The sequence below is a fragment of the Chrysemys picta genome, chromosome 10, assembly GCF_011386835.1.
Source record: "Chrysemys picta bellii isolate R12L10 chromosome 10, ASM1138683v2, whole genome shotgun sequence".
Taxonomy (NCBI): domain Eukaryota; kingdom Metazoa; phylum Chordata; order Testudines; family Emydidae; genus Chrysemys; species Chrysemys picta.
This window is the reverse complement of record NC_088800.1, coordinates 40,799,193-40,824,699: the sequence shown is the minus strand read 5'-3', so window position 1 is coordinate 40,824,699 and position 25,507 is coordinate 40,799,193. Positions and strand designations below refer to the sequence as shown.

The 25,507-nt window shown below is 53.5% G+C and overlaps 3 protein-coding genes across 7 annotated transcripts in view; 1 reads left to right on the top strand and 2 right to left on the bottom strand.

Annotated features, from left to right (window-relative positions):
* LOC101942492 (dual oxidase 2) overlaps positions 1–14,203 on the bottom strand; it is a 48,303-nt gene extending 34,100 nt beyond the window's left edge. Inside the window, exons 1-5 of one of the 4 annotated variants that reach the window (XM_008166764.4) lie at positions 14,079–14,203; positions 5,459–5,569; positions 4,557–4,640; positions 3,021–3,185; positions 948–1,135 (exon numbers count right to left, since the gene is read on the bottom strand). In XM_008166764.4, the coding sequence (XP_008164986.2) occupies positions 948–1,135; positions 3,021–3,185; positions 4,557–4,640; positions 5,459–5,528 (507 nt within the window). In that variant the 5' untranslated portion in view covers positions 5,529–5,569; positions 14,079–14,203. Of the gene's footprint in view, positions 1–947; positions 1,136–3,020; positions 3,186–4,556; positions 4,641–5,458; positions 5,570–9,452; positions 9,483–10,478; positions 10,613–10,825; positions 10,936–14,078 lie in introns of those variants that run through there. The other 3 variants (XM_008166763.4, XM_065559642.1, XM_065559643.1) reach the window with 3 other exon arrangements.
* On the top strand, positions 10,986–22,939 carry DUOXA2 (dual oxidase maturation factor 2). 2 transcript variants are annotated; one of them, XM_065559644.1, is made up of 7 exons: positions 10,986–11,111; positions 13,996–14,171; positions 15,111–15,168; positions 17,193–17,327; positions 17,906–18,119; positions 19,094–19,308; positions 20,373–22,939. In XM_065559644.1, the coding sequence occupies exons 2-7, from the start codon at positions 14,025–14,027 to the stop codon at positions 20,570–20,572; spliced, it is 969 nt and encodes a 322-aa protein (XP_065415716.1). In that variant the 5' UTR covers positions 10,986–11,111; positions 13,996–14,024; the 3' UTR covers positions 20,573–22,939. The 2 variants fall into 2 exon arrangements, with proteins under 2 accessions (XP_065415716.1, XP_005280995.2); XM_005280938.4 differs by lacking the exon at positions 10,986–11,111 and having other exon boundaries at positions 13,748–14,171.
* A 2,178-nt stretch (positions 22,940–25,117) lies between these two features.
* The window catches only part of LOC122173855 (dual oxidase maturation factor 1-like), a 34,415-nt gene continuing 34,025 nt past the window's right edge, over positions 25,118–25,507 (bottom strand). The window contains exon 8 of the mRNA XM_065559640.1: positions 25,118–25,426. The gene's annotated coding sequence lies outside the window, so the exon portion shown is untranslated. The remainder of the gene's footprint in view (positions 25,427–25,507) is intronic.

Sequence of the window (25,507 nt, the reverse complement as noted above, 5' to 3'; positions counted from 1 at the left end):
GAAGTTAGCAGATGTGTCCTCCAGGAATCCAGGGCCTAAAACTAGTGAAAGAGCAATTCAGTTTGAAGTCCACAAACAAAGCAGTGCTGCTTAAGTACCAGCAAGAATGAAAAGGCCTTTAAGTGGTGGCATGACCTCTGCATACTGCACTGAGGGGAGACTCCTGAGCACGTACAATTGGATATTAATTCATTGGGAAAGCCTGACAGAGGGTCAGGGCACCTGGCCTATCTGAAGCGTCACACAGAAAGAGCCAAGGGGTATAAATAAACCAGATCCTACAAGGGAGACTCTCTGTCTCTCTTCTTCCTGGCCCAGGTCCATATGCACTGAGTGCTGGAGATGCAGGGTTCCAGCTAAGAGCTCAAAGGGCCAGAGAACAAGCTAGATGATGAAAGGAAGGATAGTCCACTCCAGTGGCTAGAAGCTAGGAGATCTGAGCTCTCTTCTAGGGGTACTGTGACCTAGGGGAGTATGCCTCCTGTCTGTAAAATGGCAATTCCCCACCTTGCAGGTCGGCTTGCGAGGCCTGGCTGGCTAATGCTTGTAAAGGGGTGCAGCGTTCCTATCAGAAGCTGCTTATCTTGGTCAATATATCTTCAACAATGCATTTTCTGTCTAGTCCATTTCATTGCAATGTTTCCTCTCTTGCATCCTGGCCTGGTTACCAGTGGGAACTGTGCTGTTCTCAGGTCACTGTGGGCATTAATGTCATTAATAGGTGGGGACAGTGACTGCTGTGTGAGAGAACGGTGCTGCTGCTCTCTGCTCTAGATTGCTTTCCTGTACTCTTAATTTCATAAGGCACCTTTATGTCACTGTGCCAGAGACCTGTTGACACATGCCCTGCCTCAGCCCAGCCAGTTACGAAATACTCTTGTAAACAACCAATGGAAGAAATAAGTACAACCCAAAAGGAAACAGAAAAGGAAATGCCGCCACTTCACCTGTTCTCGGGGGTTGTTGGGGCTCTGCCCCGACTCCACAGCCCACTTGCTGCGCTGGAGGGGTAGGACCACGTCTCCAGCATTGTCGGGGTCAAACACGGGGTCTCCCGCGGGGATGCGGATGTTTATGAATTGAGCAGGGCAGCCGGGATTCTCCACCGCCAGGATCTCCGAGAGCACATGGAAACCTACAAGAGACCCAAGCAGAGACACTGACTGGGACAGCTGGGTGGGAGCGGGTTGTCAATTGCACCCCAAGAATTACAGCATTCAACAAGATTCAGGCAAATTCTCCATGGCCCTGCGTAACGACTGCTGTTCCGGCTCAGTCAGAGCGGGTCAGGTGAGATGCGGATGGGGGGGGCTGCACACAGATGACCATGTTGGACAATGACCCACATTCTTTCTCTGACTTTCCACTGGCTTGCTGGCTGACCTTGGGGAAGTCACTTGACATCTCTGTTCCTCCGTTCCCCAGCTGCAAACGGGAGTGATGATACTTGCCTCTCTCTACAGTGCTTTGAGATCCCTGGATGGGAGGGGCTATGAGGCAGAGTACTGTGAGGAGTGCTGGGCTTTACCCATTTGTGGGGCTGGGCAGACGAACACATGGCTCGCGCAGAGTCCCATCGTCAGCAGGGATTAAATCGGATTGAACCAGTGGCTGTTCAGAGATCCCCAGTAGGTGCTGCCTTTCATCAGCTTGACCTGCTCCCTCACCTGTCCTGGAACTGCCTTGAGAGACTGGGGGGATCTGTTCGCCAAGCCTGGCGACTGCCTGCCGTAAGCCGAGTGATGCACAGCAAGCAAGGACTGAGGAAGCGTCTGTCCTACAGGCAGGCTCTGAGCCGGAGGTTCACACCCTTCTTTGCCGGGAGCCTTTGAGCTGTCTGGTGTTGGTTGGAGCTGGAGGCAGAGGTGCCACAACCCTGTGAACCACAACCCATTTTTGGGCTAGTCCAGTCTGCCTAAAAGCAGTCAGGGCTGGAAATCTCACAGGCCATTTTAATGCTGGCCGACTGTGCAGTGCTCGGGAGGGGAATTTCTGAAGCGTTGTGTAAGCACCGACCATCACTATCTCTAGCCCAAAACAGAGCAAAGGGCCCGGGGAAAGTGGGGGAATTTTGAGGATGTATCCAACCCAGTCCCCTAAACCTTCCAGGGTTCTCCCACTCCTGCGTACTGCATAGCTGCCCTCAGCCTGGGGATTGCATCTTGCCAGGATAACATCTCGCCTGCCCACTTCAGAGAGCCTCTAGCTCAGCTGGAGAGATGGGCTGGATGCAGTACTCTCTGGATGGGTTCTCTGGCCTGTGATCAGAGGAGAGGATCAGTCTGGTCCCCTTTACTATTGAAATCTCTGAGATAAAAATGAACAGAGCACAGAATCCTGGCCAAAGTCTCTGCTAGCAGCCAGTGCTGAGCACTGCTGGGACAGGCTTCTGCTGGGATCCACTCCCCAGACGATCGAACAAATGCTCAGCGACATGGCTAATGAATAGGTGAAGTTCTGCGTGTGACAGGAATGGATATTGCTTCATGCCTCTTGCAGACAACAGGGACACTGCTGATTGCCCCAGGCTAGAGGGACTGCCCCAGGCGAGCTTGTGTTTGCTTTGCCTCTTGAATCAGTGAGACTAAAGGAAATAATAACTGAACCCCATTTCCTCTTGCTCTTTCTCCTCCACTGAGATGGGCCCTTGACTTCTGGGAAACCTGCAGCCTGTTTGCTCAACCTGTGGGAACATACCCAGAGGATTACACTCTCCAAACATGACTCAGACAAATGGAGGAAGTCACCAGTGCACAGAGCATGGCCACAGGCCCCAGTGTGAGAGGAGCCCGGATCATGCCCCCATCGACAGGAATGTCCTCTGAGATGGATGAGGGACATGCCCCCTGCAGGCCGTTCCTAACCCCCAGGGCTCAGCAAGGTCTGATGTCTTGGTTTGGAAGTTATAGATTTGAATCTGTCTAAGGGCTTTGTAGGGGAAAAAGCAAGAGGGGTCACAAAGATGGGAGTAAAGAAATAGCCCAAGGGCTGTACCTAGTGCCCTGCCAGCCATCTCTTACCAAAGAAGACTCCCAGCACGGTTCTGTTCCTGCTGGAGGCCAGCCCGGAGGGCCCCCGTGCAGCCACGTTGCTGAGCCTGCGAGCATTGGGCACGTGCGGTTCCTGCAGGGGCTCATACACGCCGTCGGCATAGTTAGCTGGCAGGAGACGCAGCAACTTGGAACCTGGTGGTACAACATCAGCATGTCACTGTGTCCAGTATCCCTAGGACAGATGGGATCCCAAGGTTGTGGGCAGCATATAGGGGAAAGGGGGCCCTTGGGGCTGCCCAGAGGGCTGGGAAATCTGGACTGGGGGGAGAGAATGAGATAGATGGAGTGTTTGGGAACCTGCCTTCCAGAAAACCTAGTGTCTTTGTAAAGGACAGTCAGGGCTGCAGTGTGCTAAACATCCAACTAGACACATTCCTTCTCTGCGCAATCAGATCCACACAGCATCTCCTCATTCCATCGGGGCACAAGGGATGTTTTTACAAGGGTCAACTACCAGCAGCACAGACCATCCAACCTGGCACCCTGATACCAGGCAACTCCAGATGCGTCAGAGGAGAACAAACATTTAATTCCAGCAGATCCACGTCAGCCAGGAGCATGAAAACCCCCATAACTGGCAAAAGCCAAAGCCCACTTGCAGATGCAGCTAACCTGCATAAAAGCCCTTTTTCTGGGAGAGGTTATTTCGTTTGGGGAAATGGTAGAAACTATCCTGGCAAAAGCACTCGTTTGTTGGTGCAGCTCTCCTGATCAATGCCAGCAGCAAGCCCTCGCCAGTGGAGACGGGCCAAAATAAACAACGTGCCGCAAGCTACACAAGCTTGAGTTTCTGGAGGGATCGCAGGTGGGAGGTTTTAAAAGCACCTAAGGGAGTTTGGTGCCACCACCCTTTGAAAGTCAAAAGAAGCCACATGCATAAGAGAGTTTGGTGCCTATCACCTACTGAAAGTCAGTGGAAGCTGGGTACCTAAGGGAGTTTGGTGCCTATCACCTTCTGAAAGTCAGTGGAAGCAGGGTGCCTAACTCTCTTAGATGCTTTTGAAAATCCTCCCTGAAGGCGCAGCCCTGTTGAGGACCTCATCAAAGCCCACTGAAATCAATGGAAAGACTCGGGGGGCTTTGGCCCTGGCCAGTGGAGTGGGGGCTGCCTGCCCTGGAGGTGACCAAGGTATGGATGACAGTAGCATCTAAATGTGAAGGTTGCAACCTCTCAGCCAAGTGAAGGTGGCAGAAGCCATATGCTGCTGTATTACAATCACCTCAAAGGACCTGGGAATCCAACAAGAGCCTGAGCAATACCCAGGAGCAACCAATGGTAGGCAAATCTCCTATGCCACCTCCTCTGGCTGCTCCAAGCCACCATCTTCAGCTCAGGCAGGTCTGGAGTGAACTTTAGCCTCCTAGTCCCCATCAGGCCCCAGTTTCAAATCAACAGTTCTGCCCAGAGGCAGGACAAGCCAGGTCATCTACTTTGACCGAAGACGTCAAAGCCGCTGGCCCTGCCTTGCTGCCAGCGCTGGCCTCCCGCGCTCAAACACTCACCTGCAGAGCCGCGGTTGTGGTACAGGAGGTTGTTGTACCAGCCGTCATAGCGCTGGACTTCCCAGTGAACGTTCTCTTGAGCGCCTGTGAAGACACCAGACCCCAGGGCCATATTGAGCTGGGATGGCATGAAGCATGAGTGGCAGCTGTTATAGGGGAGATGGGGACTGAACCCAGGGAACAGGATGCAGGTTTGGTTTGTACAGTCACAGCTGGAGCAAACTGACACCAGCATCTCCTGAGATTTTAAACAAAACATTGAGAGGGGCCCTGGATCGGTGTGCTGGTAGCCCAGCCTGCCGAAAGGTCACTAAGGCAGCACCTCACACTACCAGCAAGGAAAACATGCTTCCCAGTAGGGCAAGACAACTCCCTCTGCTACACAAGGAACACTTTTCAGAGTAGCAGCCGTGTTAGTCTGTATCCGCAAAAAGAACAGGAGTACTTGTGGCACCTTAGAGACTAACACTGGATTTCTGTGTCACGGGACTTTTACCTCAGAGTGAGGGGCTGGACTGCCTCCCAGCCAATCCCCAGGGCTGCGAGTGAACTGAACAGCAAAACAATATTACTGACCAAACAAAGCCCAGGGACCATACCAACATGTCCCACTCGCTGCATGGGACACACCAGCATGCCAGTGACAGTCACTGCGCAGGCATGCCCACACAGTACTAGTCACAGCACACAATGGAGCCAGGGCATCCAACCCACAGTCACATGCCAGGACACACCCTTATCTCAGCACCTCTCCTCCTCCCCCAAGAGATGTGGCCTTGGGCGGTAGATTCTTTCTAATCAAAGAAGCCCAAACAGAAGCGAGAAAACGTGGGGCATTCCAATATGTCAGTAACCACGGATGGGGGGGTGAGGGGTGGAAGCAAGGTAATAATGGTACTTACCCACTGCACCCCACGTCCCGGAGAGGAGCCACCCAACCAAGACCAGGATCCAAGTCTTAGTCCTGGCCATGACGGTTGTACTTTTCCTGGGAGACCCTCCCACTGATGCCTCTGAAAACAGAGAGGAAAGCAGGTGGATTGGAGCCCCACGAAGAATTTCTAAACCTCAGGAAGCCTTGGTGTCTCACTGAGTGCAGGGGGCCAAAGAATGACACTGTAGCTTGCTGGTTAGAGTACGCACACAGGATGTGGGAGACATAGGATTCAGTCCCCCGGCTCCAATAAAGTTTGAATTATTTATCCACAGGGGAACGGAGAGACTGAAGCAGCCCCATGTCAGAATATCCCATAATCTAGTGGTTAGGGCACTCATCTGGGAGATGCCTGTTCAAATCCCTTCTCCCCATCAGGAAGAGGCGGGACATGAACTGGGGGGTCTCCCACATCCCAGGTGGGTGACTGACCCCCTAGGCTAAAAGTTATCAGAGAGATGCTCCTCCTCATATAATATGCTGTGGGTGCTTAACTCCAAAGGCTTCCCAACCGTGGATCTCTAGATGGGATTGATGCCTCCCTGCAGCCTAGGCTTAGGTACCTATCTCTGAGACAGGGGCGGGACTTAGTATGCACTCTTCTCGCTGGCAGCTCCCACTGGCTAGCTTAGGTGGCTCCCCTAACATGCTAGATTGGAGTTAGTACTTGAAATCATCCAACCAGCTTAACACTTGTTCTGCTTCTGAGGCAGAAATCTTAAGGGTGAAGACCAGCAGTCTGCAAAGGCATCTTGCCTATGTATTTTTATAGTGTTCCTGTCCATAAGGCACAGTTCTGAATAGCAGGTCTGCACATCAGGGGAAAGAGGTTGCAGAGCTCACATATTTGCTGAGCACTTCCAGCAAATAGCAGTATGGTGGGTCTGCTTCCAAAGCTATTTTCACCTGCTCTGTGGAAGGACCCCCTCAATGCACTGCCTCGGCAAGAAGTCACATTGTTTGGATAAACCATTTTCTGGACATAGCTTCTGACAAAGATTACACAATCGTCTTTTCCCACATTCCAGGCCTAAGTGACACTCCAGGTGTATCGTGTGTTTTACATAGAGGCTAATAGAATGCATGTATTGTACCTGATTTTTAGAAACCCCTCAACCTGGACCATAATCTTATAGGTTCAGTTTTGCATCTGCAGTTAATGATAGCTGGAACGTTTCTCCTATTATTAGCAGAAGGTACAAATTATAGCATGTGCACCTCTAACTCCAATGCAGTAGTTTAAGATCTAAATGCTAGCATTTGTGCCCACCTAACCAGATACCATCTCCAGGCCCTCAGTTTGTGTGCAAGAGGAGATACACAATCTAAAGCCCATTATTTTTGTTGCCCTTTGAATACATGATGCCATTACAGGTGGTTTGATACACTGTAAACAAATTTTCCTTTGCTTATGAGAAATAATACTGTATAAATCTCCTCTCAGATGATCTCAAATCCATACGTCATCAAGTGTTATTACAAGCAAACACTTCATTAGCTTTTTAAAGAAAGTTACATCTTTTTGACACATGGATTTAAGATTGAACTACTACTGAAAGATTCCTCTAGCTTGAAAAGCACAGAATGGCGACATACCTTCAGTTGCAAGCAGTAGGCTATGTATGCATATGGGTATGTATTTATTAGCTGACAGACTAGTTTCTAGAGGAAAGAGTTACAACCAAATTTACAAAAATTGCCAGCTGGGTGTAACATTAACTCAGATAGCTCCAATACAACTAGCACAGTGAATCCTTACTATGGAATTATCCATAACACTAGTAGAAAGAGACACTCACAAATGGCTACTTCTCACAAGCAGAAAACCACAGATCCCAACTGTAATAGGATCTGGGCTGGTATGAAATTAACAGGAAATTTCCACTCCTGGCCCAGTTTAAAGAAATAGAAAATAAACATCAGAGAAAGAGAGAATATTATGCAAGGAAAATTATTAGAAGATAGCCAACAGCTGGAGTGTCCAGTCATATATTTCTGCAAAGAGAGAGAGAGACTCTAGTCTCTACCACCAAGGCATTTATACAGTACTCTTCCTGCCATGGTATCAATCAATGCACTCTCCATTCAGGTCACATACTTCACATACTTCTCCTGTGTACATAAATGTGATGAGCTGAGCACATGCCTCAAGGATGGCTAGAGACACTAATGAGCAACTTGCCTTTGTTAAGTTTTTCATTCTCTCCAGGGTAATATTTAGCTCTTATATAGCACTTTTCATCAGTAGATCTCAAAGCATTTTATAAAAGAGGTTGTTATTGTTAGCCACATTTTACAGATGTGGAAACTGAGGCACAGAACGTGGAAGTGACTTGCTCGTGGGCACCCAGCAAGTCAGTGGCAAAGTCAGGAATAGAGTCCAGATCTCCTCCACCTGAGTTCAATGCTCTGTCCTCCATAGCACATGAGCAACTAATGGATTTATCTTAATATTCCCTCCAGGAAGTAGGGAAGTGCTATCCCCAGTTTATAGCTGGGGACCAGAGACACATGGTAGATTTTGTGATTGACCCATGGTCCCACAGAAATCAAACCAAATGCACTGTCCAATAGACCATCCTTCCTCCCTTTCCCCATCCCTTCACTGTCTCAGAAAGGTTCTGGCTCTCATGCAGAGTTCCAGCAGACAAGAGTTTGGAAAGTATCTTTTGTTCTTGTCTTCTGGTGCAGCCTGGGGGATTTGTACTAGGCCTGTGAAGCAGGGAGGCTGATTCTGTATATCTGGGATTCTCATCTCTCCATGGCCTGGCCCGGAGGATCCACCCAGCCTCTATCAACTGACAAATCCAAGACTGTGGGGAGTATTCAACAGGGACTGAGATCCCAAAATCCTCATGGGGAGCAATTAACCAAAGATTATTTTGGTGGCTTCCGTGTTCTACTTCCTTGCCTGTCCTTTTGGGAACTCTCCACACTATCCATTCAGCATGTCTATCCCAGCAAGTCTGAGCAAGGACTCTGGGACTCAGGCCTGCTGAGAGGACCTTCTGCACCTGAATAATGTGGTCTCCTGGGAGTAGTGATCCTTGAGCATGGGAGTCTATTATGGCCACCTAGACCTCCAACCGGCCTGTGCTGCTGTTTGTTGCTTTGCTATCTACTCATCTGGGGGCTGATATGCCTGATTTCCCGCATGTATTCGTTCTGAACCAGGCCAGCGTTCTCTCCCAGCACCGTGGAGAAAGAGCAAGCACGTTGGTGCTGGTGAGCTCAAGCATAGCTAGCGAAATGCAGGCCAGCCCCTGGGTGCCAAACAAATGCCTTGCGTTATGGCATCTAGCAGCTCTTTGGCCTGTTTATTGAACCACTCCTGAAAACACGGGGCTTTGACTGGGGAACCAGTTTGCAGACTTGGGCGGGCTCCACAAGCCCTGGGAGCCCCACAAGGAGTTTGCAAGGTTTGAAACCCTCCTCTACTGTGGCGAGAGGGAGGATGTGCTGGGAGGTAACACTAGACAGGGGATCTAGTCTCAGTTCTGCCCCAGGGAAGGTCACTCACTCTCTGTACCTCAAATCCCTGCTGGTACATTCAGAAAGCCAGCTCTGCCCTGTCCAGCAATGGGGTTTGATCCTGCTCTTCTGCCCACACCCCACTCTAGCTCTGAGCTTCCCCGCTCCATGAAAACAGGGAACCCTGGTGCTGCCAGAGCCAAGTCATGGTCCTTGATTCCTGCTAGGAGTCTGGGCATGGGACTCCTTGGTTCCCTTGATATCTCCAAAGGCTCCAGGCCCTTCATCAAATCGTCCAGTGAATCCTATCCAAAACCGCAGGGCCCTAGCAAACACTTCAGCAACTGCACTTCAGATAAGAGTGATGCAAACAAACCCTCAGCGCCAAAGAAGGGCTTCCAGGAGGAACTGGCAAGGACAAGCGCCCTCCACCGCTGAGCTGCTGTGTATTGAAAAGGGGGGCGGGGGAACTAGCTCCCTCAAACACTCACCCTCCTGTGTGGGAACCCCGGAGGCTGACGGGGGGCTGCTCACAAGTACCCCAGAAAGGCTCTATGCTCAGTTAAGCAGAGCTGCGCAGCACAGGGGATTGGACAGCTCCGGGAAGCTGGTTTCTTAAAAAGATTAAACGCTGCAGAATGCGACTTGTGGCTGCTTTACGCTTCTTAATCTTGCAGCACATTCAGCCCCCGGGTTACATTTCCAAGACTCGGCTCCTCAATGGGGCCCGTGCGTTTAGCAGCGCCCAATCCGACTGGGCGAGAAACCGTCTGGGGCCAGACCGTGCTCAGGGCCGCCTGGCAGGGGATGGGGTGGATGGGATTTCGCCCCGTCTCAGGGCAGGGCAGGACTTGCTGTCCCTGTGCCCGGAGGGGGTCTGGGACCCCGGGAGTATGAAGAGAACTAACCCAACGGGGCCTCGGTAGCCCCACAGGGCGGTTCTACGTGGCGAGGAGGCAGATTCCCACCGCCTGGACCGGGACCGCCTCGCTGCGCGGAAAGTGGGGGACGGGGTATCCGGGAAGCAGAGCAGGCTCCTGGCGAGCCCCGGGGAACAGGCGCTGGGGCCCTGATCTGACTCCCCGCCTCCCTCTGGTCAGGGCACAGCCAGCAGCTGGGTGCCCATCACAGCCCTGCCCGGGGGCAGCTGGCGGAAGCAAAGGGGACAGAATGTGCAGGGGAGGCCAGGTGCCCTCAAAGGGCCAGGGAAAGGAGGCTCCCGTCCCGAGGAGCCTCTGCCCTGAGTCCTGGCCTCGGCGAGGGAAATACAGAGCCAGCCACCCCACACGCGGCTCCCTTGGCAGGCTAGAGCCTGGGACTCAGCCCCTCCCCAGAGCAGAGACCCTCCCGCCCAGCCCCTCCATCAGCGCCCTGAGCCCTGCGCAAGGGACCGGGCTGGGAGGAAGAAGCGTCCCCGTGGCCAAGATTTAATTGGGGGTGGGGGCGCGCGCCGCCCAGAGCTCCCAGCCTCGGTGGGGTGGGGGCTGTGCCTGGCGCTCCGCATTCGGTTTGGGCACCTCCAAAGCGCAGAGCGACCCGCGCCGGGGATGGGGGCTGCGCAGCGGCTGTGCCAGGCTCCACCTGCCGTGGCCGGGCCGGCTCCAGGACGGCGGGAGGCTGGCGCAGCCCGGCTCTCCCCAGGGACGCCACCTGCCCGCAGCAGGACCCTCTGCTCCGCACAGCTGGGCTGCCAGCTGGCCTGGCGCCGGCACAGCTCCCACGTGTGAACGGACGGGGGCGCGGCGCCCCCTGGCGACGCCCTGCGAGCACTGCGCCGCTAGCGCCCGGTCAGACCCCCCAGCAGGTGCGTCCCGCTGCACCTCCAGAACCCAGATCCCCGGCCCTAAGAGGGCAGCACACTCACCTAGACAGCGGGTGCGCCTTGTGTGCGGTACCGCGCAGCCCTCTGGTCTCGGTGCCTCCTGCCTGGCCGGCTCTTGGCAGAGTGGGGCTGGGCGGCTCCCGCGCCAGGGAGGAAGCGCTGGGGGCGGGGCCCAGCTGCCTCATTTGCATAGACACCTGCCCCCGGAGTCTGGCGTGCACCCCGGGGTGGGGCGGGCACCCCGAGAGGGGAGCGGGCGGGCTATAAGAGAGCAGCCCGCGAGCTACTGCCAGCACTGCTGGACCCTGAGCGCTGCCCTGCCGGACAGGTAAGCGAGGGGCAGGCGCCCATCCTGGGCTGGGGCTCCAGGCAGCAGGGAGATGCTCTCCCGGCCAGGGCATTTCTGCCCGGAGCGGGCTGCAAGGGAGAAGCCAAACACCCCGAGCTTCTCGGGGTTGCCACAGTGTAGCCCGTGGGGACTGGCTGTGTCCCTGCGTGAAGATCCCTGGGGGCATGACCCGCAGCCCCTTTGCCTGACCTCGTTCCCAGGTGACGCGTGGGTGCAAGGACCGTGAAGCCAAGTCCGGGCTGGCCCCCCCAGGCAGGGCATTGGCCATACCCGGAGAATCCCTCGGCGGCCGGGTGGGATTTCATCACTTGCCTTTCCCGTCCGGGGCACCCCAGAGCCAGCGACACCCTCTTCTAGCCCCGACAGAAATTGCCAAGGGAGAATTTTCGTAGGACGCTTTTTGCAGGAGAGCTGGGAAACAAATCGGCCCGTGCCCGCGGCGGGATTCGGAGCGAGATGTTGGTTCCGATTCAGGTTTTTTTTCAACACCCCCCCCCCCCCCAAATGCCGGAGTTTGGTTTTCATTCCCCGCCCCGCTTGCTCCCCCTTGATTCCTTTTGCCGCTGAATGGGGTAGGATGAACCGTGCCAGTCAACTTTGCTTTCTTTTCTTTTCTCACTCTAACTTTTCAAAGCCCCTTCACCCTTTGAACACTGTCAGAGGCGCAGAGTTCACACGTTTCATTTTTAACACCTCTGCGATTTTCCCCCAGCCTTCTGAAAAATTTCAGGGGAGAAAAAGAGGAAAAACTAACCCCCCAGGTCTAAAAATCCTGGATCCAGCACCAGAGAGGGGGGAACCCCGCCCCGGCTAGAATTTTGAAAGTTCAAAGAATTTCCCGCTTTCAAAAAGTGAACTTTCCATCCGGAATGAAGCCAGATGAAAATGGTTGTTTGGCTTTGAAATGTCTCATTGAGAAATAATAATTTAAAAAAATTAGAAACCAACATTTTCCTGTGGGGAAATATATATATATATACACACATTTATAAAAACCCCTTTTTCATCAGGAAACATTTTCAGTTCAAATGTAGCGACTTATAACGGCCGAATAGTTTCATCAGGGGAAATCTCGGCAAGTGGGCAGGGGCTGATGGTTTTTGAACTGAGAAAATTACCTCGCATGATGGGGCTGGGGCCGGCGCGTTGGGTCCAGCGCAGATTCTTGCCCAGAGCAGGGCATTTCTGCGCGATCCAGAGAATGCCCGGCTGCCGTTCAATGATCAAAGTTTGACGCCGTCGGATCAGAGTATCGGGTTTTTCTCAGCATCTCAGAGCTGCCTGAGCGGCTTTACCAGAACCCGATTCCTCAATTCACACTTACCCTGCGAGTTACCCCACTGGAGTCCCTGCTTGAGAAGGCGAGTGGGTTCTAACTCAGGGCTTGTCTACACGGGGGAATTGACCGGAAAAGCTCTTGTGGAATCATTGCTCTGGAATAAATGTAATGTTATTCTCGAATAATTACTCCGCTTTGGAAATGCGTTAATTATTCTGGAATAAAGTGATTTCTCCTCCGGAAGAGAGGTTCTACATGGGAGCTATTGTGGCGTAGCTTATTCCACCGTAGCTATTGCGGTCAATTTCTCTGTGTAGACAAACCCTTAAACACACGGAGAGATCCCAATCTAGCGCATAGTAAATACGCTAAATTCCTTTTTATAAAGGTCAGAGGTCTTGTCGGGTGTTTATTCGACTGAGTTTAGGTTCCCGTGCTCTGCCCCTTCTAACGTCCACCTATTTTCAGTGAATTGGAATATTCGGAAACTTTCCCCTTTGGGGCTGAACTGTTCCGGGGTCTTCCCGGGGAAACGCAATGATTTTTGCTGGAAAGTTTGAGCAAAATCAATTTAGCTATTTGTGAGAAAGAGGAGAGTGACAAACAGCCCGGACTATCATGAGATAGAAATACGCTTTTTAAATCTGTGTGTATTTTCTAAAGAAATCACACAACAATCTTAAGAGATAATCAAACTGGACAGAACAGACCCGGCTGCCATGAAAACTGATGGCCGATATGTATCTAAATCTCCTAGGCAGCTTTGGAAAATGCCAGCTAATACACCTGTGCTCCAGCCAATCTGGGGGGAGGGGGAGACTGTTTAGAGCTGGGAACTCCAAGCCAAATCCTGACTCTGCCAATTGCTCCCTCTTTGACCTCGGGCAACACCTGTTACCCCTTTGGCGCGCATACAGGATTCCTGCTCTGCCAGGCGGGAACGGGGGGTTATTTGCTGCTGGTAGCGATGTCCAACCCACCAATTTTGAGACCCAGGGCCAGGAAACGGAGCTAATACAAAGCCAGAGTTATAGGTGGAGAGCCAATGCATAGCCCAGCCTGCGGCGGGTCTGAGCGCCTGCTCGCCCGGGAGATCGCTCGCTCCTTCGGGTGCAGTGCAAGGTGCACCGCAAAATACACATGCCCCGATTCCGGCTGCTGCAGCGCCAGGCAGGTCTCAGCTAGTCCCCGCGGAGCGGTGGCTGCCTTAGGGTCCGGGCTGTCCCGGGAAGCGGGAGGCTGAGCAGCGGGGAGCAGAGCGGCGCTCCATGGGGACGTGGCTCTCCCCGCACCGTCTGCTTCCACAATCCCAGCCCGCCCCGAGAACGGGGCCGGCGCTCAGACTAGCGGAGCCTTTGGCCGTGTTTCCTGGCGCCGCTCGGGAACTCAGCCCAGCTCAGTGCGGAGGAGCCAGGGCCGGGAGTCACCCCCGAGCCCCCGGAGAGAGTTGCAGCAGATGGTCCTGGGGCCATCCCAGCCCTCTCCCCAGGCCCTCCCACAATGCCCGGAGCGAATCCCAGGCCCGAGGCGGTGCTTAGACACCCTGGCACCGGGCACGTCTAAGTCGCTCTGTCTCTCTCTCAGGTTTCCCGCCCTCTGCCCAGCCGTGCACAATGACTCTCTTCGATGGCGTCTACCCCTTCTACCCTCAGCCGAGGAAGGCCTACGCGTTCGATGTCAGCTCCATCATCGTCATCGCCGTCTTCCTATCGCTGGGGCTCAGCTTCCTGCTCATCCTGCCGGGGATCCGGGGCCGAGCGGTGAGTGCCCCCAGCCGGTCCCAGAGAGCCCGAGAGCTCTGACCTGCCACACCTAACCCATGCAGGCACTGACACCCCCCAGAGCTCTGCCAGGGCACCCCAGCCCTGCCCTACAGCGCCCCACTAGTCCAGCACTATAGCCCTGCCCCCCTGCTCTGCCAGGGCACCCCAGCCCTGCCCCACAGCCCCCTGCTAGTCCAGCACTATAGCCCTCCCCCCTGCTCTTCCAGGGCACCACAGCCCAGCCCCACAGCCCCCTGCTAGTCCAGCACTATAGCCCTCCCCCCTGCTCTGCCAGGGCACCCCAGCCCTGCCCCACAGCCCCCTGCTAGTCCAGCACTATAGCCCTCCCCCCTGCTCTTCCAGGGCACCACAGCCCAGCCCCACAGCCCCCTGCTAGTCCAGCACTATAGCCCTCCCCCCTGCTCTGCCAGGGCACCCCAGCCCTGCCCCACAGCCCCCTGCTAGTCCAGCACTATAGCCCTCCCCCCTGCTCTTCCAGGGCACCCCAGCCCTGCCCCACAGCCCCCTGCTAGTCCAGCACTATAGCCCTCCCCCCTGCTCTTCCAGGGCACCACAGCCCTGCCCCACAGCCCCCTGCTAGTCCAATCCTGGGCTTCCCCCACAGCTACATTTGCCCTTCCCCTCTGATAGGCTGCACCTCCTGCTACACAAGTCCTGGCCTCTCCCCCCTCACAGCAGTTTTGCTGTAAGTCCAATGATATTTCTATTACAGTAGAGCCTAGAAGCCCTGATCAGGATTGGTGCGAGGTGCTGCACCAACATGTGCAGAGCTTCTGTCCTTGTCCCAGAGAACTTAGTCTCATACTAGCTTTGCGCCTTTTAAGTGGTTTTGTTATATTCACTGACTCAGAGAACTGAGGACCTGTTGGGCCACTCCTTTCAGCTGACCCCTCCCCCCCATCTCTCTCCTCACAGAGGCTGTATTGGCTACTCCGGGTTATCCTGAGCCTTTTCATTGGGGCGGTGATTGTTGGTAAGTGATCCCTTGAACTAGCGAGTGACACCTGGGGCTGTAAGCAGGGGCACTTCCTGGTAGGGAGGCTTTGGGTGTGTGCACAGGAAGCATGAGCTAGTGGTTAGAGCACAGGAGATCTGAGTTCTATTCCCAACTCTGACTCAATCGTCCTGTGTGACCTGGACAAGTCACTTAACCTGTCTGGGCCTCAGTTTCCCCATCTCTATAATGGGCTTGACAGTATTTTAATAAATACATGGCCATCTAGGAATGCTGTGACTGTCACTATTCTGCTCTCTGTGGCCACTCGGAGCTTCTCAGGGAATAGAAATCAAATCCCCCTGTGCCAAAGCACAGCCCCTTATGTGATCTACAGGAGAATGACTGTAAGCAGGAGGGAGGCCTCTGATGCACAGCTGAACAGTTCCCAGCCAGTAGAGGGCAGTGGTGCATGCACACATACATGCACACACTATCGTATTTGCCCCTCTCAGAGAGGTGCTGAGTGTGGCTGAATCCCTGTTTGTAAAGCACACTGGGACCCTTAGAAGGCAGCTGCTGGAGAGATGCTGAGTGTTGTTACAACTGGCAGCACCCGATAGCCCCAAGGATCGGTCCCTGCCATTTTTACAGGCTGCTCCCTGAGTCCAAGTGACACGGGAGCGCTCTGAGGAAATGCAGAAGACTGGCTCTCAGAGAAGGGGCAAGAGGCAGCGGGCACAGCCCCCACGCCCTTCTCGGGGAGTGAGTCCACCCTCCCTGAGGCACTTGAGAGCCGCCACATGCTGCTCTCAGCATAACGAGACGTCCAAGTGCTGCTTGGGCACACAAGAATAATGAATCGTTTTCAGAGCTGAAGCCAAGAATTTCTCTGTCTGGCACCACCCGGAAGCCCAGTTTGGATTCCATAGATAGATACTCTGTCTTTGTGACACACACCCTCCCCCCTCCCCGCCCCAGCAAATACTGGCGGGGGGAGGGGGGTTCCTGAGTACTCAGGGATCATATCATTTTGCAAGCCCCCAGTCCTTCTGGACTGCAGTGTGTCTACAGCAAGATCTCAGAGTTTGCCCTTGGGGCATTTCCTCTGAATTCTCCCCCTGGGTGAAAGGAACTGGTCTGGGTTTGTGCCTCCCTAGCAGAAGCAGGAGGTTCAGCCCCTGAGCTTTGCATGGATCTCAGGCGGCTGCTGAAGGCCGCCTGTTGCAGGCCACCCCAGCTCTGGCTCCCCTATTCCCTGGCAGTGCAGTGTCATTGGAGCTGGAGTGCTGAGAACTCTAGGGTCTGTGCCAGCCCCACCACTGCCCCCTTCTAGGCCAGTTCTCCAGGGGTCTTAGGTTGCATGAACTTGACATGCCCCATGGGCTGGAGGGGGGACAATTTGATGCATCCCCTCTGCCCCACTCCTTCTTCACACATAGACTCCCAGACCTCCGAGCGTCTCCCCCTGGGGGGAGAAGGAGGAGGAGAGCATTCTGGCCCTATGGACTGAACCTGCCTGAGACAGGAAGGCTGTGCAGGCTCCATCTTTAGAGCTATGAAAATCTGAAAGGTTCAAGGATGAATAAATGGTTTGTTTTAAAAGAGGGCAGCTCAGCAACCAAGGGGGGCAGCACAGGGCAGCTCAGCACCCTACGTCTGTGCTCTATCCACTAGGCCACACATCCACTGCTTTGCACCACTGCCAGTGACTGGCTTCCCAGGTCCTGCTGGAACATGCCCTAGTCAAGGTGACCCTTTGGATCCAAGATGTGAAGGCTCCTCTCTGCTTCAGTTTGCCATAGGGCCGGGCAATTCTGCCTGGAGGGATCCCAGACAGGGCTAGGTGTGAGCCTAAAGAGCTTATTTCAGTAGTGAGAAGCCAGTCAGGGCCTTTTGGAGCTTGGCTGGCCTCTGTCTTTGAACAGATGACTGCACAGAGTCCATGGGTTAGTTGAAATCCCTACAAACCCAGACTCTGCCCACAGTTGGTGATCATGAGGGCAGTAGCGCCTGGTGCCAGCCCCTGACTAATTCCACCCACGATTCCTCTCCCCTCCCAGCTGTGCAGTTCACCGGGGACTGGGAGACTGGCCAGGTGACAGCAAACACCTCCTACAAATCCTTCAGCCGCACCATGGTGAACGCCGACGTTGGCCTGCACATCGGCTTGGGGGGAGTCAACGTCACGCTAGTAGGTGAGTGCAACGCTGGGATGCATCAGCCAGTGAGATGCGGCCCATGTCCACAGCACGTGGGGATCTCTCCCCAACCCTGACTTTGGACATCGTAGCATGAGCTGTTGGCCCTCACTTTGTTGTAAGGCCACCAACTCCACTATCAGCCGCAGGGGCCCCGTACATCTCCTCTGGCTCCCAGTGCATGCTGGGTACCAGTCTGCTTGCTGGGCCACCTAGATCCATGGTGGTGGGGGTGGGGAACTGCCTGTAACATGCCTGTCTCTGGTTGGGGAGAGCACAGTTGCTCACCACCCAGTCAGTACTGTCTGACTTCTGGGCCACATCCATGACACACAACCCACCAGAACTGGTCAGCCTGGGAAGAGCTGGGAAGGGGAGACAATGGGGCTTCTCATCTTTCTGGGGTGACTACCCCAAGGCAGGCTGGCGGTATGAAGGGGCAGTAAGCTCAGCAATAGCCCTGCTCTTGAGGTAACTAACTGGCCCCTCGGTTACTGCTCGGCCCCCTGGATCCCCACACACTGCGGAATCTCTGTTCTGCCCCAAGGCTAATGAGACGCTTCCCTTTCCTGCAGGGAACCCAGTGAATCAGATCAATGAAACCATCAACTACAACGAGCACTTTGCCTGGCGCTTTGGCGTAAACTACGACCAAATCTACAACGAGGGCCTGGCGAAGGGGCTGCCCAGTCCCATCCTGTACGTGGCAGAGAAGTTCAGCCAGCAGAGCCCCTGCGGCGTGTACAGCCAGTACAGGATCTCCGGCCACTACGCATCAGCAACTCTCTGGTGAGCCTCCTCCTTCTTCATAGGGAGCCAGACGGTCTTCCTTCCTGAAAGGAGCAGACTGTGCATCCTGGGTTTGGCCTGCTCCAAGTGAAATGGGTTTGCTAGCAAAGCCTGCTGTGCTGGGAGACTCCTCTGGAAAGCCAGACTGGACTCCCATTCCCTAGGAGCAGACATGGCCTGCAGCGGTGCCTGCCTCCCCCATCCTCCACTGCAATGGGGTCTACACAAGTCAGCCCATTCACAATAACCATACAGCAGCCAAGTCAATCTGTATTAGAAACCAGGCCCTGGGGGTCACAGGTGTAGGTCCAGGGGGGCTAGAGAGTGCTCAGCATTGCTGAGGATCAGGCAGGTGCTTAAATATGGATGGAGGAGTCTGACTTTAGGCTCCTGTTTTTTAAAATCTTGCCCCCTGTTGCCTACATCCAGGAAGCATGAGTGGGTGGAGAGACTGCGGGTGAACACCACTGGGGCTGGACAGATGGGCGAGACTGGAAATACAGTCCTTCCGATCTGACTTGGAACCTTCCTTTGACTTGGAGTTGAGGGTTGGAGCCCACCCCTCTGGGCACAGGGGGCTGAATTTGCTGCAATCTGCCTCTTCCCTTAGCCTGCCCCTAGCATGGCTTTCAGCACCTCCTGGCCCTTTGCAGAACTACGGAGAAAAGCTGCCTGACTCCCTAGAAAGGAACAGCCATGTCCCACATTAGGAGCCACATTCTGTCCACGGGTACCGCCCCTCTGTCTTGGCCCGTGGAATCTGGGAGGGGCATCCAGTACACTGTCCTGGCAGTGCCTGGGGGAAGCCCAGGAACAGCCTGGAGCTCCTAGACCAGCCTGGAGGTGAGCGTTCAGGGAGCGAGGGGTTTACAAGGCCAGAGCTTGCCCAGCGGTCAGTTTGGGGCCAAGACAGTGGCCCGTTCCAGCGGCTGTGTGTGGGTCTCATCATTTTGTGACCTTTCTGTTCCCACCAGGGTGGCATTTTGTGCTTGGCTCATTTCCAACATGCTGTTCTCCATGCCAGTCCTGGTCTACGGGGGCTACATGATCCTGGTCACTGGGGCCTTCATGATCTTCTCGCTGCTCTCCTTCTCCACGGTCAGGAACTCCCCCATGTGCGCCATCCAGTTCGGTCCAGCCTCCTTGCAGACTGTCTACGGGGCATCCTTCTGGCTCACACTTGCAACAAGTAGGCATCACACTTGCTTTGTGCGTGACATGGTTCCAGGAGAGACCAGGTGGCTGAGGAGGAGGAGGCAGATTTGCCCAGTGCACCTGCTGCTTCTTGTCCAGTTCTAAGTCCCTCACAGCCAACCCGTGAGGGTCAGAGCCATCAGCTATGAACCTGGCCGTGTTGCTCCATGCTCTGCAGCTCCCCCTGGGGCTGATGCAATGCGCATGTTCCCACGGAGCACAGGAGCTGGTGTTTTTTCATTGGACGTTTGACTGTGATTGACATTTCTGAAAATGTTTTGATAGAAATTATTAGTTTTGGGTAAAAAGTTTTGGCATTTGGAAAAAAAATGGGATTTTTAAAAACTCATTTTTTTAACTGAAAACAGTTTTTTAAAAAACTACTTTTTTTGTTAAATTAAAAAAATCACAGGAAATTTAAAAATCAAAAGGAAAAAATATTAAAAACTTCCCCAAAAAACCCCTGTCATTCTCCAGACAGCTCTGCTGAGCAGGCTGTATCCGCAGCTGCTCTGAATCGCTAACACCCAGCCAGCCTGGTCTCCGGTGCTGTTTGGAGAAACAGGCTTCATGCTCAACAAAACGTACCAGTTCCTTTGCACAGTGAAAAGCATCGCTCCTGGCGGTGGGGCGGAGTGGGCTGGCAGGCCACTGTGGGACTTTTTCAGTAGATTGTGGGTTTTGTATGCACTTAATAGCCGGAGTGGTAAGAATTCCCACAGTCTATGTATGTTCCCAAAACGTCCAGCTGATGGCGCTGTAGGGTGTGGCATGGGATTTGAAAGCAGGGCAGAGCACAGCAGCCCATGGTGCCGTCACTGCAATGAGAGGCGGAAGGTGATGTGATAGTTCCCCATTTGGAGGCCGTTCCCACTTGCCTGTCAGAATACACACAGGGGGCATCAGCTGGGTGGAAGCTGGGATGTGTCCCAGGCTGGTAGCTGGGTGCAATCTGTCGCCCTGCGGAAGTGACATGCTGCTCCCAAGGGGCCCTTCTTGTGTGGAGGGTGCACAGTAGGGGAGTTTGCTGAGTGTGTGTGCGTTGCTTGTGTCTTCCAGGCTTGCTGTGTTTCCTGATTGGGGTGGTAGTGGTTGCGCTGCACCACCTCCGACCTAAGGCACTGAAAGCCTTCTTTGATCTGAGTGAGGATGAAGAGGAAGGGGATGTGATGCTGGGGGAAGCATATGGCAACCCCCACTTCCGGGCAAGCAAAAAGAATCCTTATGACAACTTTGCACTGACCATTGAGGCGGTCTAGAGGAAGCTCCTCCTCCCTCCCTAGTTGGACCCTAAGCACGAGGAAGCAGAGCACTAAGGAGTCCAGATCCTTCTTCAGCTCTCCACCGAGATCGAACTCACACGTCCTGCTGGCACCTGAGAGATCAGCAAGCGCCTTGCCATGCTCTGCTGGGCTGAGAACCCTCCAAGTTCGTCTCCTCTCTAGCGAGCTCCAGAGAAAGGGAAGACGCTGCCTCGGAGTTGCGCTGCATAGTCGCTCTGCTCAAATGGGTTCCCAGGGGCCGTTTCCGCTTGCACTTCCACACCCTTTCTGGAGTCAAGTCAAAAGTCTCCCTTTTCCCACTGGACTCACATCCAGCTACAGATGTTGAACCCACGAGTAGGGGGAATGGAATCTTGCATGGAGGGGCTGTGACACCCACATATAATAAGTATGTGAGAGACACTCGGATCCTGCAGGCGGGACTGAAGTGCTACTGGCATCCAGTATTCTACGTAACAGACTGAAAAGGCCAAACCCAATATGAAGAATATTGAAGCTTTTTAGTATGTTCAATGAGCAGCTCTGGGCTGGGGGGGGGGGGGGGGGAGGGGAGATCGCAAAGAACAACAATCAAGTCATGCAATGACGATCCCTAATGAGCTGCCTCCTGGTGCAGTCCCGCTGGTCAGCACTATAACTCTCTCTGTTAGGGAGGGCAGCTGGAATATTGGCACAACAAGACAGCAGGGGAGCATTGCACTAAAGCACTGCCAGCAACCAGGTTAGGTACAGCAAGGGGGTAGAAGTACCTTCATGGGGAGCAAACGTTGCCAAGTAAAGGGCTCTAATCTAGCAGCGAAAGGCAGCACAAGAACCAATGGCCGGAGGTTAAAGCCAGCCAAATTCAAAGTGGAGAGAAGGCCCCAGTTGTTAGCAGTGAGGGAGCATAACGACTGGCACAAACCCCCAAGGCAGGGGTGGATTCTCCATCTCTGGAAGTTTTCAAGTTCCAGCTGGTATCTTTCTGGGCCTCACAGCCTTTAGGGCCAGAAGGGACCATCACAGCCTCCTGCGTGTTACAGACCACAGAACCTCCCCCACCCACTCTGGCAAAAGGCCCATAACACAAGTTATGGGGCTCAATACAGGGGCAACGGGGGTGAAGTTCTCTGGCCCGTGCCATACAGGAGGGTTACATTCGATGATTGAATGGTCCATTCTGGCCTTAAAAACTGTGTATCCTTGCCTGCTTCAGCAGCCACATGGGGCAGGCGCTGTATGCTGCCTGTAGCTAATAGCACAGCCATGGGCCTAATCCACTTGCTGGAACAAGGGCTTAGGGAGGTTTCACTTTAAAAGAGATGCATTGAGTGGGTACAAAGCTGAATGACTCCTAAAGCCATGGATTCAGTCCCACGTACCAGTCACACCCCAGGTCCCACGGCTTCGCTGGCACCTGAGCCAGCAAGTCCTCTGTCTTAGGCCAACCCACCCTCATGTTCCTCCTGTAGCTCTCAAACCCTAGGGGCCACACCTGGGGCCTCGCCCCTTGGAGATCTAGCTCTCTGTTCCCCCTGGGGAGGCAGCACTTGGGTTCACCATCACCTACTGCTTCCAGAGACCCTGCTGTCACCTCCCTGGTGCTGTGAGTCACCACCCTGGGGCCAGCTCTCTGAGTTCTCTGTAAATCTCCCTGTGGTCAGCCAAGCCCCTGGCAAGTGGTTCTATGAATGTGCTGGGGCAAAGGGTTTGTGGGGTAAGTGCCCACAGGCAGGCGAGCTCCACAAAGGAGACACTATGGCTGAGCGTGGGGCCCACAGACAGGTAGTCACATGGCAGCACCTGACTGTCTGACAGTGGGCAGGCGGTGGGGGACCATGCCCTGGCTCTGCGTGTCTGTTGGGCAGGAATGCAGGTGTGGGGAATGGGACTGCGCAGACAGCCATGCCATTGTGGGGGCTGGCTTCCTAAGAGAATCTTCCCACAGGGCCCAATTCTGTGAGGTGCTGAGCGGCTCTCCAGCTGGAGGCACACACGCCAGTCTTAGGGCTGCACAAAAGGAAAGCAGCGTGTTTGAAGTGGCCTAGCTCCCTTTGCTAAACCTGGGCCTGACCTCAAGTGAGCTATGACCCAGTGCGCAGGGCCAGCGCTGCGGTGTGCAGCCGCTCAGGGGATTGGGCGACTCTCTGTACTGAGTTGGTCCTGAGAGCAGGCGTCACCTCACACTGAGACTCCATCATCTCGTGGCTGGCTCCCCTTGGCTGGGCTGACCTCTATTTATCCGACATCCCCTGCTGCACTTCAACATCTGTGCACATGTGATTTGTGATATGTCCGGGTGAGTTTTGGAGTTTGTGTATTTATGCTAAGAACACCATAATAAAAACAAGAGAAGTGTAGCAACGTGCAGGCTCCTGACCTTTTCTGACTGGCTGGGCCAGCTCCCAGGGGCAATTCACACAGTGGGATCTGAGCCTCCGAGCAACTCCAGCCATGCCCCAGGGCTGATCACTTCTGCGAGGGGCTGCGCTCTCCTGTCTTTTCCACTCCCTCAATAGCACCTCAAAGCAGCCTCCCAGCAAGTGTCAAATGACACATTTTGAAGCAAAGGTGAGATGGGATTTTCTAAAGCACTTAAGTGAGTTAGGAGCACAAGTCACACTGAATGTCAACCCAGGGGCTGCTCTAATTGCACCAGGGTCTGAGAAGGCCCTCAGCAGACCCAGAATTCAGAGGCTGCAAGGTGGTAGAAATCCTGAGGAGAACAGAATCTAGTCCCCAGTCTCTGAGGCCCAAATCAAAGGTATTTAGGCTCCCCACTTCCACTGAAATCACTGGGAACTAGGCACGTAAATGCCTTGGAGGATCTGGACCCAAGTCATGAGCCCACTATGCCTCTACTTCTTGTCACTTAAACTCAGCTTTCCTATCTGCAAACTAGGTATCTTCCTACCTGAGGCTGTGGGCATCTGACACCTGGCACATTCAGGGGACATTGCTTATGGCAAAAATCTTTATTGGGCAGGGGACCTGCAGCTCAGGGATTACATGATGAGTCAAGACAGTTTCACAGTTCCTGGTATCAAAGGCTGTGAACAGACATGGTGACATCATGATTGACACCTCTCCAGCAGCCGTAGCTAGGAGCGGATCATTTACCAACGATGATATCACATTCTCCACACTGTAATGCCCTGAGATCTGTGTTATCAACTCAGAGCTGATAGGTGCTGCCTGATTCACTGACAGACGCTTCCTTTTATCTGGGATTGTGCTGTATGCTTCCTTGTAGAGGTTGGACACAGAGGCTAAGATCCACAACTGTTCCAGGAATAACGCTGGATTTGTTTAAGAAAGGGTGGCAGCTGTCCTGAGATTTGTGTTATCTACCCAGAGCTGATAGGCGCTTCCTGATTCACTGACAGCCGTTTCTTTTTAGCTGGGATTGTGCTGTATGCTTCCTTGTAGAGGTCGGACACAGAGGCCAAGATACATAACTGTTCCGGGAATAACGCTGGATTTGTTTAAGAAAGGGTGGCAGCTGTCCTGAGATTTGTGTTATCCACTCAGAGCTAATAGGTGCTGCCTGATTCACCGCCAGCCGCTTGCTTTTAGCTGGGATTGTGCAGTATGCTTCCTTGTAGAGGTCGGACACAGAGGCCAAGAACCATACACTACGACCGTTCCAGGAATGATGCTGGATTTGTTTATGCAAACATGGCAGCAACAACACTGAAGCTGAATGGTGGCTGTGGGGAGCTAACAGCTAACATGCAGAAAAGTGTGTGGAGGTTCATGGGCTGTTAAGTTACAGCCCAACATCTTAAAAAAAAGCTCATTACATGAGTGAGATGGTAACAGATCCAGCAGCTGATACTGTCTATACTTAAGAACATGTCTGAGATGGCAGCATGACTCTGGCAGTGATTAGCAGATGGTATCCTCTATGGAAATGCCAGTTACTGCTGGAGTGCCCACATATGCCCGCACACATGGGCTGAGCCAGGAGCTCCCTTGCCCTGTTGTGAGGAAGAGAGGTGCTGTACAGCACTATGTGCGGAGAAGCAGAGAGCCCTGTATTAAGGCTGGCTAATGCTTTCCAATATAAAAATTCTTGGGATGGTTTCTTTCAAGAGCACTTGCACGCCCCTGAGCTGTAGCAGGACTTGAGCTTTGGCCAAGGAATGGTCCTGGGGGTCAAGGAGATTGTAACGATGCTGGTTCTGGCGGGACCCAACTGAGAGTGCCAACTCAGGACAAATTGCTTAAACAGGGCAGTTACAGCCCAAGGCTGGGGGTTTTCCACCTCTAAGGCAAACCAAACCAGACAGACAAAGAGGACTTTGGTCTCACCCCACTGGCTAACCACAAGTCACACAAGCGATTCCCTTAGACACGCCAGTTTCCCAGTATCACCACCAGTATCTCTCGTTATGGGGATGAATGGTTATGAAAACCAATACCCCATTAAAAGAAAAAAGGTTCTCCCGATCCCAAAGGACCAAGCCCCAGACCCAAGTCAATATACAAATCAGATCTTACCCCCAAATCACGCTGTTGCCAATCCTTTAGAATCTAAAATCTAAAGGTTTATTTGTAAAAGGAAAAAGATATAGATGAGAGTTAGAATCGGTTAAATGGAATCAATTACATAAAGTAATGGCAAAGTTCTTGGTTCAGGCTTGTGGCAGTGATAGAATAAACTGCAGGTTCAGATCAGTCTCTGGAATACATCCCAGAGACTTGATTTGGGTCATCAGTCCTTTGTGTAGAGCTTCTGTTTGTAGCAAAGTCACTCCAGAGGTAAGAAGCAGGATTGAAGACCAGCTGGAAATAAGGCATCAGCCTTTTATAGTCTTTTCCAGGTGTAAGAACACCTCTTTGTTCTTACTGTGGAAAATTACAGCAAAATGGAGTCACATGGGCCAGTCCCTGCATACTTTGCTGAGTTACAAGGCGCATTTGCCTTCT

Bases quoted from the DNA above. Each gene is read 5' to 3' on its own strand.
- DUOXA2 (XM_065559644.1), top strand. From the start codon at position 14,025: ATGACTCTCTTCGATGGCGTCTACCCCTTCTACCCTCAGCCGAGGAAG. The intron at 17,328-17,905 runs GTGAGTGCAACG...CCTTTCCTGCAG, and splicing joins AGTCAACGTCACGCTAGTAG to GGAACCCAGTGAATCAGATC. The intron at 18,120-19,093 runs GTGAGCCTCCTC...TGTTCCCACCAG, and splicing joins TACGCATCAGCAACTCTCTG to GGTGGCATTTTGTGCTTGGC.